Source organism: Polyodon spathula, chromosome 3 (genome assembly GCF_017654505.1).
Source record: "Polyodon spathula isolate WHYD16114869_AA chromosome 3, ASM1765450v1, whole genome shotgun sequence".
NCBI lineage: Eukaryota > Metazoa > Chordata > Actinopteri > Acipenseriformes > Polyodontidae > Polyodon > Polyodon spathula.
The window spans coordinates 59,335,832-59,348,101 of NC_054536.1; the positions used below are offsets into that span (position 1 = coordinate 59,335,832).

A 12,270-nucleotide genomic window follows, 5' to 3' on the forward strand; every position below is an offset into this window, starting at 1 on the left:
AACTTTAAACATGTCTTGTCAAAAACATTACAGTATATGACTGTGTTTAATTAACTGTATCAAAACACCCATTTTTGAAGTTGATACAGTATATAGAAAATGTAAGATTAGCAAATTTGTACTCCTAAAGCAACTTGACAACAAATGTCAAACTGACTAGCTATCCATTAAAAAAATAATATGATGATCAGAAATGTGATTATTATTTTTTTTTTCTCACCTTCGGTTTGTCTCTGAAACAGAGACCATGCCACTGAGAATAGCTGCGACTCAAGCTTGGGCTGTTGCCTTGGAGCTCTACACCACAAACACCATGCCTGGCTGGAGGAACAAACTGTGTCTCTTTGTCATTTGCTTCTTCTTGGGTCTGATTTTTGGAGGCCTTCTCTTTTTGGGATTGCATCTGTCAGCAGGATACACTTCTCTTGTGTCCTTATACATTACATCTGCCATGACAGTAATAGTGACTGCCATTTTGTTTTTTTTTAAACGAGTAAGGTGCTTCAGTATGCTTTTCCTTGTTTCCTGTGGAATGCAGCAAGGTAGGAATATCCTCATCACAGCCGGGACAGGCGTAGTGATATTATCGAATGTCAGAAACACCTTCAACAACCTTCAAGGCCTGGCCAAGAGTATGATATGCAACCTGGAAGCAAAGAAATTATCAATCAATACTACTCCTATTGACAAATATATTGGAGTGATTAAATGGATTTACGATCAAACAAAAGTGTTTAGTAATCTGTTGGACATTGTTACGTTTACACCTGAGTTTCATATCGATCATACAATTTCTACACACGACTTGAAAGAAAAACTTCAAAAAGCTGAGCAACAGTTAAAAGAGGTTTCTGAAAATGTATCTGAAATAATGGACAGCGTGTCCTCCGTCGCTCAAAAGATTCTACCAGCGCTGGGGGTTTTGTTAGTTCTGATCGGCACAGTGTTTTACATCCGAAAATACTACTTCAGTAAGACGTTTGAGAACACATTCATCACACCGCGATTCATCCGGTTTGATGAGAAACAAAAGGCAGATGGAAAGCCCCACATCCTTCCCCTCACCAAGAAGGAGAGAAAAAAGTATATCACCATCCCCTCACCACGCTTATCAGTCAAGGAAGGGAAGCGCATGGGGATGTTTTTCATTCCTGTTCTAACTCATATTTCTGTCTGGGCTTTTTTCATGGGGGTCGACGCTCTTCTGTATTGGTTGATTTTAACAATAAGTAAACACCTCGAGGGTGTGCCTCCAATTACGGTTCCTTTGAGGATGTCAATAGATGTAAGTAATTTCAACTTACGTGTTAGTTTTGTTAAGGGACTGGATAAATCAAGTGTCAAGTTACCTTTGCAACAAAGCTGCATGCCTGTTAGGGTGACTGGAATATTTGAATTGGACTTGAGATCCTGGCTTTATATGAATGCTAGGCAAACATTCTGTTGACCCTAAAACAATAAATATTAAAGAGGCAGGGGTATAATGTAATTATAATCAGCCTTTGTTGAATACATTTTGCAACATACTACTTTTTTAACATTCTCCTGTTAGACAGATTTAGAAATTCATATTTTTCGGAGGAAATTGTGGAGCCAAAAATAAAAAGATGCTCACTTACTATCAGAGTCATGTTGTTCTTCCGATGTGTCAGCTTCTAAACCAAACAAGTACCCAGCAATACAAGTATTCACATAGCTTATCATTTACCCATAACACTTTGAACAATGGCCCATTGGATAACATTAATGAGCGGTTACCATATGGTCATAACATTGATAGAAAGCAATGGGGACTATTTTAAAGATCCAAGCATATCTTAATCCTGCCAAGCTGAAACTTATAACTCTGTCTTTATTCCATTTATTGTTTTAGTGTGGTTAAAATGGGTTCCTTAAATCAGCCCTGAGCGAAAACAACTGTGAGATTTATAAAGGGGGGATGGTATTAGGATCCACCACAGATTAAATCGTTAAAATATACCTCAGTGAACAACATTGAGCAACTCTTTATACTAATATTGTCACAACTAATATACTAATATTGTTACTGTAAGTAAAATCAAGCTGTTAATGCTACAAAAAGTAAAAAAAAGAAAAAAAGAAATAACTAAAGCACATTTCTGAGGTGTTTATAACTAGATGTGTGAAGCTGTAAATTACCTTATACAAAAAAAAAATGAAATAGCATTTTGAAATAAAATGTGCCACAAAATAAATGATACAGTAAGTATATTTCAAGATATTGCGGATTGAATTGTGCTTAATAATGTAACCTACAGTACAATACATTGTGAGAAAAAAGTTCCCAAATGTTGTGTTTAACTTGTTTTGCTTTGATTTTGTTCAAACAGAAGGAAAACCGATTATTTGGTATCATTCCTGAAACCTCCAGTTATCAGAGTGAGGATTTTTCATACAACGTGACTTTGTTTGAAAAACAATGTATCCCAAAACCAACGCTTTTAATGCAGAAGTCATCAGTCCCACTTGTTTCAATAATTCTCATTTTAATGCTGCTTGGGTTGATGTCTGCCAAATTAACAGAGTTGAAACTACTGGTGATATCATCATTTTACCCTGGCAATGAAGATGAGCGCATTGAATACTTGCGTGCCAAAATACTCAAGAAAAGAGACAAAAAGTTGAAACCTCTTAAAAGCAGATTGATTGTTTTCGTCAAAAAGGTAAGTCCCAGCAAATCTTCAACGGTAATCAATTAGACTGGACTACATCTTAATGTACTGTAATTATATTTAATAATGATTAAATACTTTAATGTCATAAATTGGGTATTAATAAACAACAAACCCAAGCAAGTTTGAAACTATCAAACCACATTTGTCTTCTCTCTTGCTCGTTCATTTAGTTGATTTCCAAACAGGTGACTTCTATAATTACTCCAAAGCTACTTCAAAGAGGAACTCACCCACTAAGAGCATTATGGGAAACAGCACAAAAGGTCTCCTGGTACCTAATTTGTAAATGAAATAAATAAATAAAATAATACTATATTACAGTGGTTCTCATATGTACCGCCATCCATATTAGTAGCATGCAATACAAATGTATTTGGATTCAATGTTTTAATGCTGGGGTGGAAATATAATATATGCATCTGATTGCTGGCATTGATTAAATCATTAAATAGGGTGCTGCCTGACTTTTTAAATAATTTTACAGCGAGAAATCCCCAACCACTTTGTTTGTTGTATGATTTGCAGCACCTTGATAATATAATAATCTTTATTTTTAAATAACACCTTTCATAGTGGACCACCATCACATTGCGCTTTGCAAGACAGGAGACTAGGGTGTGTGAACTATGCATCAGCTGCAGAGTCACTTACAAGAACATCTCACCTGAAAGGCAGAGCACAAGGAGGTTAAGTAACACAAAGTGTCAGAGGCTGAGCTGGGATTTGAACCAGGGACCTCCTGGTTACAAGCATTTTTCTTTTACCACTCAACCACACAGCCTAGGATTATAGTGCCTTTGGGGCTATGATACACAAAGGCCCTACATTAATGATCTTGCCAGTTTTTTTTTTTAGTTTTTTTTTTTATATCTGCTGGAGTTTAGGTCAACGAAATTGATCCCTATGATTTTTTGTCCACTACTCAGGCTATTGTAGTTTAATTTTAGACTCATAGTAAATATGTATTATCATTGAAAATGAATGAATTAACTTGTAAGAATACATTCAGACAGCTAAATGATTGATTTTGTATATGAACCCACAGGGTCAGGGTGTATGTGATTAACAGCAGACTATATGTGTTTTGTACAGGGACTGGATGAGTAATGTGTCCATTGCAGAATCATGAGAACCCCAATACAGAAACACTGCAGTGAGAGTGCTATTGAGGTTTGCAACAGTATCTAAAAGCTTGACACAGTGAGTGGCCTTAAGCACCGAGATTATGAATTAGAAAAGTCAAGTAAAATGAGTTATTGCAACTTACACCAGTAATAACAAATCATATTTTCTAGTCCTTTCAAGAGCTGACTGTACAAGCAAAGAAAGTGCTTGGGGATGTTAAACATACATTTTATGCAACAGATTTTGAATTTATATATTTTTACATGGTAATGTTTTTGGTAATACTATTTTTGTGTAATTCCAGGCAATAAAATAAACATGTGTTGTGTTCAAATCTGTTGCATAAGCGTTTAATTGTTCTACCATTTAGAGCAGCAGTTTATATCTGACGGCATTCTCTCTCCACAGCTGGATTTCTGGTTTCCTGTTTTCTCCTTCTTTTGGAAGTATGAGGTTGACAGCGACACATTGGAATTAGACTGATTTAATTACACTTTCAGCATTCATGAAAGAAAACAAAGCTTGTGAGGGTGTGATAACTTGAAGAGCATTCCTGCAATAAGACAGCTCCTTAGCGACATATTCATATTATTATTACATGAAAGCGTGACACAGAATAATATTTTACAAATGCAATCTGCCTCTCATAAGCCACCTGATATATTATTTTTAATAGTTTAGTTTTTTGAGTAATACATTTTCTATTTTTATGTCATAGTACAGTATGCAGAAGCATGCATGTCAAGAATACGATATAATACAATATTTTTTATGCAATATTAATGCTTCATTATTTCTATATGTATGGCTTCTGCAACTATTTGTACAAAGGTGTAAATTAATTTTTAAGCAGTTACTTTTGAAAATGCAAACAACATGCAGGGGAGTTGCTGGTCATAGACCTATATTAACTGCAGAATCTGTTAGATATATATTAACTGCAGAGTCTGTAAAATTAGGATTGTCCTGCATTAATAAAATATTTAAGTATTTTATTCAAAAATGTATGCTTTTAAAATGTATATTTAACCTTACTATTCTATTTACTGAGTGCTTAAATGTATAGGGGCAATCATCTTATATATGTGTGGCTTTATATGTGTGTATAGTCACATAAATACCACACTGAAGTTGCTACTCATTTATATATTTTATAAATGTATAAGTATTTTATGCAGAACTAGTTTTTGCTGCTATGGGATGCAAATGTTTTTCTCAATATCCCATGAGTAATGCAGTTTTCTCGGAATTCCATACGAGATCTTTCATATGTGATGCGGCTTCAGTGCAGACGTTCGTGTAATTGTGTACATTTCACTATTTAAGTTAGTGTTAGATCCTAAAATGTATTAGCAAAAAAAAAGTTTTAGCAATTAAAAATATCCAGTAAGCTACACATGTTAATGCTGATTGTGCTGTTCCCTCAGTAATTTGTTCACAGTGTGTTAATGCATTTATCCTGGCTGAGAGACGAGAGCACAGTGTCTGTGTTGTTGTTATGATATGCTAAATAAAGTTGCTGAAAGTTATCAGTCTTCATCCAGTTGTTTGATTTCTTGTCATTCAAACTGGAGACTAGTTGTTGTTGAGGTTACTGTATTGCCACTGACAGCAAACAGTAGTCTCGATTTTTTTTTTTTAAACTTTATTTGAACAGATAGATTGAATATATAGGACACTGAGAAATAGTGTACATTGATAGACAACAATCATAGGGCGTGGACTGGAATGGACATTTTAATCAAGCAAAAAGAAAGGTAAAATGAATACACTATCTGCATATTTTCCTGCAGATATTGATTTGGAACAGAGAACATAGTTTGAGCGATAACATTCAAGGTCTTTTACCAGAGATTAAGGACCGCGTGCATATTGACCAATCAGGTTAAAGATTATGGTGGGGGAAGAATTAAAGATGATAATTATGTGATAAATGGTCTTCTGTATGCAGTGAATGTTACTTTTTTTTAGCTTTAAAAATTTAATTGTTGCCAATGATTTTTACTCTGGTTTTCTCCCCAGATTGGAATGCCCAATTATTATTTTTATCCAGGTTCACTGTTGCCACCACTGGCGACTAGGGAAACAGAGACTGAAACACACTTCCTCTGAAATGTGTTCCTGCCAATCAGTCATTTTTCACGACCAGACCTATAGTGACACCACACATCTGAATGGCTCCACTGCAAACCCACAGGAATCGCTGGTGTGCGGTTAACTGCAGCTTGCGCTGCTGACCTAAGCCCTCCCTACCAGGGCGGCGCTCAGCCAGTTGTGCATTGCCCCCTAGTTCATGTTTGCATAGCCTGGATTCAAATCTGCGATCACCAGGCTATAGGGCGCATCCTGCACTCCACGCAGATCACCTTTACTGGATGCGACACTCGGGAGCCCCTCAGTGGATATTACTTAAAAGAATATTTTATTAAGCATATCAAAAAGCATACATTGTTCAATAAAAATAGTTTCTTATCAGAGCCTTTCTGTGCAGAGGCTCTGGGTATATGGGGACTGCACCAAATACAAAGAATATGTGTAAAAATTACAATACTTAGACAGATTATTGCAAGGGGCTATTCCCCTTTAGACCTAATCATCTTTCTCCACAACTATTAACACATCCTATGTGTAATTTCTTAAGCAATGAGATTATAACTTTTGTGTGACAACTACCAGTTCAAACCGGTTTTGTTCTAACCTTTAAGCTTCATGTTGTACAAGAATAATACTTCCCATCTGGTAGCACATACCCCACTCAGTCTTATTTTTTTTCAACTGATACTTCTCTCTGCTTGCCTCAGTCCACTGCAGGTGTCGGTGGTTAACACTGTCAGAAAACTATGTATATGTCTCGACTAAATCTAACTTACTATGTGCAAATCAATTACTGAAGGTGCACATTCTTAATTAAATCTAACTTTTAATGTGCAGCACAATTATTAATAAAGCTTCTGCATACTTACAGTAAGTATAGGCACAGTGCAAATAGTTATGGATGCAAAATTTAAATTGCATTTGTGGCACCCACAAGATTAAGAAAAGAGATAAAGTCCTTACCTGCAAAAATAATTGAATGCTTGTGAAATACCTGAATAATGTGTGGGTTATACTAAAGTCCTGTAGTCTAAGAGGCAGCTTGCTGGTGGCCTGTTAGAGGTAGACAGATATAGACTGGTATTGCTGCTTGCTCTTTAGAACTTCACTGACCACTGAAGTGAAAGCGGCAATATTCATTTAAATCCTGGTTAGTATATTGAAGGTTTAATACATTTTTTATTAAATCACAGGTTTATATTATATTACTTCAAAAACATAAAAGTTCTGTTATTGTCTAATTGCTTATTGTCTAATATTTCTGAAGAAAACAGGGCCTCATGTATACTGTATGGGTGAAAATAACCTGAATGTACGTAAATGGTTATGCTACCCGAACGCACTGCTTCCGTTCTGTAATTGAGTGAATTTTATTTTGAATTGTAAAATTAAAAGATAACTTCACTGACCATTGAAGCAAAAGCAGCAATATTGTCTCTGTCTTTCTAACTTATATCCAGATCATTAATCTGCCACAGGACTCGACAGTCTGCACAAGGACCCGAAACACACTGTGCCCTATCTAAGCCTAAGAGCAATGCAAATTACTCAACAAAATAAAGATCCACAATTATGATAATGAGGGTCTCAATGAGTGCACCTGTCTATTTAGTGACTGCACTTGCAGAGTTAGGAGTACAGAGAGCAGTAGTCGTTGTGTGACATCTGTGGAGCATGAAAATACAAACCAAAAAAAGTCAGAAAAAGGGCAGCAAAGCCCTCTTGACACATGGAAAAGAAAAGACAAGTTTTATGAGAATGAGCTGAGAGTACTTAAGGCTGAGATCACAGAAACGGAATTGTTTGGAAAAGCCTCAGCCAACATCAGTTATGCTAGTATCCTTAGGAAATTATATATATTGGCCTGCCCTTTTTAGCATGACATTTAGAAATTTGTCTAGTACTCTGGTGGATTGGGCTATCCGTCCAGACATTCCAACTGTGGTCTGGGAGGAACTAGAGGCTGTGGTGCAGAGAACACAGCACTTTCACATGTGAAGGGATAGCAGTCCCTAGATTGACTCTGAGGTCAACCTCATCCCTCAATTATGAGGTCAAGGATGACCTGTGGAGTGAGACGATAGCGGTTTAGCAACGCATCCTCCAGCATCCCAAACAAAGTGACCCTGGGATTGAATATGCATGGTTTTCTTCGTCTTTCCCTTCTCTTCTGAACATTTTCCTGTCTCACCTCAACAAGGTTGCTGCATCAGGAAGTGTACCACAGCAGCCATCCTGAAGCGAATGACAGGTCTCTGCAGGTGTTTGTTTTTATACATCTCTTAGTTATTCACTTCTACAATGGTTTGCACCTTGTAAGAAGAGGTGTAAAGTTTTTGGAGGATCAGCAATTGCCTAAGTGCAAGGCAAAATCCTTACATCACATTATGTTTGCCCCACCTTAATATCCAGATCCCACCCAATTCAATGCTCTTTTCTTCATTTGAATGCATTTCAATATAATTTGAATGGATTAATGATGGCAAAATATAAATTTGATAGCGGGTGCAGAATGCCAGGTGAACACCATTCTTTATATACAGCACATTTTTTGCAGCTGGTAAAATCTAACTTTATGGCTGCTAAACATGATTTATGGCACCATGCCCCCTATAACTCCACATACATTTACCACTAACACTGTGCCTCCCAGTCTGCACCTCACACCTCACAACATACCATAGGTGTGAGCTTTCCTTACAAAACCATGTGCCTTCTTCTGTGTAATTGCTTATTTGTACCTTACATAGTGTTGATAGATACATGGTAAGTGGTTTATACAAAAAAATATATATACTAAGAATGAAAGAAGACTTAACCAAAGGGATACCAAATCCTTTTCAATACCATACATACCACAGACTGTTATCCCTGCAGTGTATGAACAACTTAGAACAGGGCTTTTCAACCTTTTGTTGAAACTGTACCCTTCTGTTTGGAGTTTTCAGCTCAAGTACCCCTTTACAATTTTCATTCGACTGAATGGTACCACAGTTGCAATAAAAGGCAGAATATCCTGATTAACACATTTCTTTATTTTCCTGTTTATTTAATATATAATTTATATCACATGTCTTTTGATGCACAGAATTAAAAGATAGTATTTTGGAAACCCTCATATTCGCTTTCTATACAGTAAAGTTATTATAATTATTACAAAATAGTCTGCACTGCAAATGTTTATCATGCTACCATTTACTTCCCATTTCAGCATAATTTTGTCCCATTTAAAATGTTTACAATATCAAAAACATTAACCTCAAGATAAAACTATAATAAATAACATTGCTAAACTTTTTTTTTAATTAAAGCCAACGTATAACTTCCATTCAATTTGCACTTGCTGTACTCTTGTGTTTTCTTCCTTTGTTTTTCTTTTGCAAGTAACTAAAAAATGCAGCCGCATCTAATAAATACAACAGAAACCATTACAGTATGAGTATTGTGATTATTATATTTACCGGAGCATTTATACTTATAAAAAAAGCCGAAATATTGTGCTCACTGATAAGTATTCAGTTATACGACAAGTTGAAAACAGTAAAGTTAATAAGCAGCACAGGATGCTCTCCATAGGCTGAAGCACAAGACCCCTGCTTCACCCAACCATATATCAAAGTGGAGCTCAATTGGAATCATGCAAGTGTACAGGTAAAAAGTATGGATGTTGTAGATTCTGTGATTGTTCACTCTGAGCTGCTAAACAAAAGTGAAATGTTTATGAATAGTGGTTTAGAGATAATATATAATAATGTAAACAAAGTCATTTCAAGATCTTTTTTTTTTACATTTTTTTTGGGTGTGTGCATTTCTGAGTTGTCCTGCGTACCCTCTATGACCTTTAGAAGTACCCCCAGGGTACACTTACCCCCGGTTGAAAACCCCTGACATACAGTATACCCCATTTATGGAAAAGTCATCAAAGAACGAGGGCAGGGAGGCAGGGTTCAAGTTTAGATTTGGGCACAACTTTATGTTTAACCATATTCTCAGAGGGAGTTTGTCATCATTAGTATTCTCTGAGTTTGTCATCATTAGTATTCTCTGAGTTTGTCATCATTAGTACATTTTTTTACCCAGACACTGGTTTGCAATAAACTTCAAAGTGGGAGTCATTTTATGGTAATGAGGAGGAGCAATGCTAATAATTTTGGAAAATCTGTGTTTATTCCCCAGTTTAGACGTTCCACCTTTTGCTCTGAATTCTGTCGAATTCTGTGGTGTTTTATGTCAGTGGTGGGACCACTCACCCTAGTACAGTTCTTTTTGGAACTCAAAAGTATACAGAAGCTTTCAGATATTATATCTAATACCAAAAGCATTTTACTCATTTAGATTTCAGAATAGTATTACTTTACCTGAGCATTCAGTGCCCAATTGTAATTTAGTTTTTTTTTTTTTTGTTGTTTTTTGATGTCTGTTTGTTTATTTATTTGGTACTCTTGAATTTCAGATTTTCTGGTTTGTGTCATCACTGTGTTTCTTTTTCAATGACCTTGGGGTGTTCTGATATTGTGGACTATAAAGCACGACCCCCATAACTTGATAAAATTGTAAAATATATTTGTTGTCAATCTAGTCTATTTGGAATTCTCCATTTACTGTAAATGAATGTAGAGACTGCTGTTATCATTACATACACAGCAAAAATAATAATAACTGGCAGGGACAACAACAAAAAAAAACCACCTCTCAAAGTTGTGGTTGGAGTTCAAAGAAAAATGCAAAGTATGCAAGATGGTTTTGTTTCGATTTTAGCACGGCACTTTACCAACGATGCTTACACCATTACTTATTTGACTAAATAATCTTGTTTGCATGTTTTTGGATGCCACTGAATCTATTATGAAAATGACAAGCACTTTTTTTTTTTTTTAAATGTGCGTTGCAATTTTTGCATTTTTGCTGAACTGATAATTGAGTCATTTATCTTATCTCAACCAGACAGATTGAGTTTGTTTCGGTTCTTTTAAAAAAAAAAAGAATTCGACCAGCCTCCAACCAGCCTTTCAATTGTAACCCTGTCCACTTCGAATATATTTCAGTGTTGAAAGGGGACATATTGCTAGTATTGGGCTCATTAACTCTCTAACCACCTCAAATACTTGCAAAATGTTGCAGTACATATGTATACTCATAATGTTTCCTTCAATTTTGCCTGAAAATAGCTCTGAAAATATGAAGATGCTACATTGAATGGTTTACGAGATGTTCAAATTAGCTGGTGCGACAATGGCAGCTAATTAAAAAAAGAAAATAATCACCTTACTCTGTGTTTACCCAGCATTAACTAATATTAAGTCCACAGAGTCTGCCCTGCTTTAAATCCTATATCAAGAAAGTCCAAGATGAATCATTTCTGAAAAGGACACAGTATGACCCTGCTCAGATTTACCACATCCCAAGAAAAAGGGAGTCACCTGTAACATGTTTTTCAACATAGAGTAATTAAGGGTCAAAATTAATTTCTTTATTTACGTTTTGGAGAATTTGCCAGAAGAAAGAGAAATTCTCTCATAAGCATTGCAGTGGATCCAGATAAAACTCCCACTTGCAGCAATGTTGTTGTTTTTTTGACAGCATGCATGATGAGTGCTTGTAAGCAGAAGAAGTAGCAAACAGCCACGCCTGCGTGAAGATTTCACTTCCGCAAGGAACCTGTGATCCAGGGTCAGTGCTAGGATTCACTGGGCCCTGGTGCAAGAGTGTGAAGTACCATTTACTGTACACTTTTTTTAGCATTTTCTGGTGAAATTTTTATCTGTCTTTTCTGCTCTTTTCGCTTTGAACAACCCGGCTTGTGTTTTGATGGCATATTCGATATACCATACGTTATGTACTTATTACCACAACTGTGGAAAAGTTACCTGAATTCCGAGTGCTTTTTTTTTTTTTTTTTTTTTACCAGGCAAGTCTATTATGGAAAATGGAGGTGTGATATAGGAGTTCGCATAGAGAATTAAAGTTGGCTGACAGGCCTATGTGTTTATTTTTTTCAGAAGTATTTGTGATTATATACCTTGTTAGTAAATTGTTTGTAATAATCTTTAGAAACAGCAGCTGTGAAAGAAATGCAACAATTGAACAGTTGTTGTTTTCCAATCAACACTGACCTGTTATAAAGTTTCACGCTGAATCCCGCTTACCTAGCTCTGATTTGATACTGTGTGTTTTGTCTGACAGTACAACTTTGTCACAATTTACTTTTTAACCACCAGGAAAACAGTTTTTTGTGTTTCGATAACTGGGTGCAGTTGCATCCCTCACGCCCCTCCTGACGTCGGCGCTTCTCTGAGCCGTTTCTGTTTATTCACGGTTTGCTTATTGAGGCACACTGTTAGCCAGATTGCTGCAG

General features: G+C 36.1%; 1 protein-coding gene across 2 annotated transcripts; it reads left to right on the plus strand.

Annotated features, from left to right (window-relative positions):
* Positions 1–226: 226 nt before the first annotated feature.
* Positions 227–5,692, plus strand: LOC121313259 (dendritic cell-specific transmembrane protein). 2 transcript variants are annotated; one of them, XR_005949960.1, is made up of 4 exons: positions 227–1,285; positions 2,352–2,684; positions 3,789–3,896; positions 4,230–4,314. XR_005949960.1 is itself a non-coding variant. In XM_041245617.1 (3 exons), the coding sequence occupies exons 1-3, from the start codon at positions 248–250 to the stop codon at positions 4,302–4,304; spliced, it is 1,446 nt and encodes a 481-aa protein (XP_041101551.1). In that variant the 5' UTR covers positions 227–247; the 3' UTR covers positions 4,305–5,692. The 2 variants fall into 2 exon arrangements, 1 of the variants encoding a protein (XP_041101551.1); XM_041245617.1 differs by lacking the exon at positions 3,789–3,896 and having other exon boundaries at positions 4,230–5,692.
* The last annotated feature ends 6,578 nt before the right edge of the window (positions 5,693–12,270 follow it).

Coding starts and splice junctions, on each gene's coding strand:
- LOC121313259 (XM_041245617.1), top strand. CDS start 248: ATGCCACTGAGAATAGCTGCGACTCAAGCTTGGGCTGTTGCCTTGGAG. Junction 1,286..2,351: donor CTTTGAGGATGTCAATAGAT/GTAAGTAATTTC, acceptor TTGTTCAAACAG/AAGGAAAACCGATTATTTGG. Junction 2,685..4,229: donor TGATTGTTTTCGTCAAAAAG/GTAAGTCCCAGC, acceptor CTCTCTCCACAG/CTGGATTTCTGGTTTCCTGT.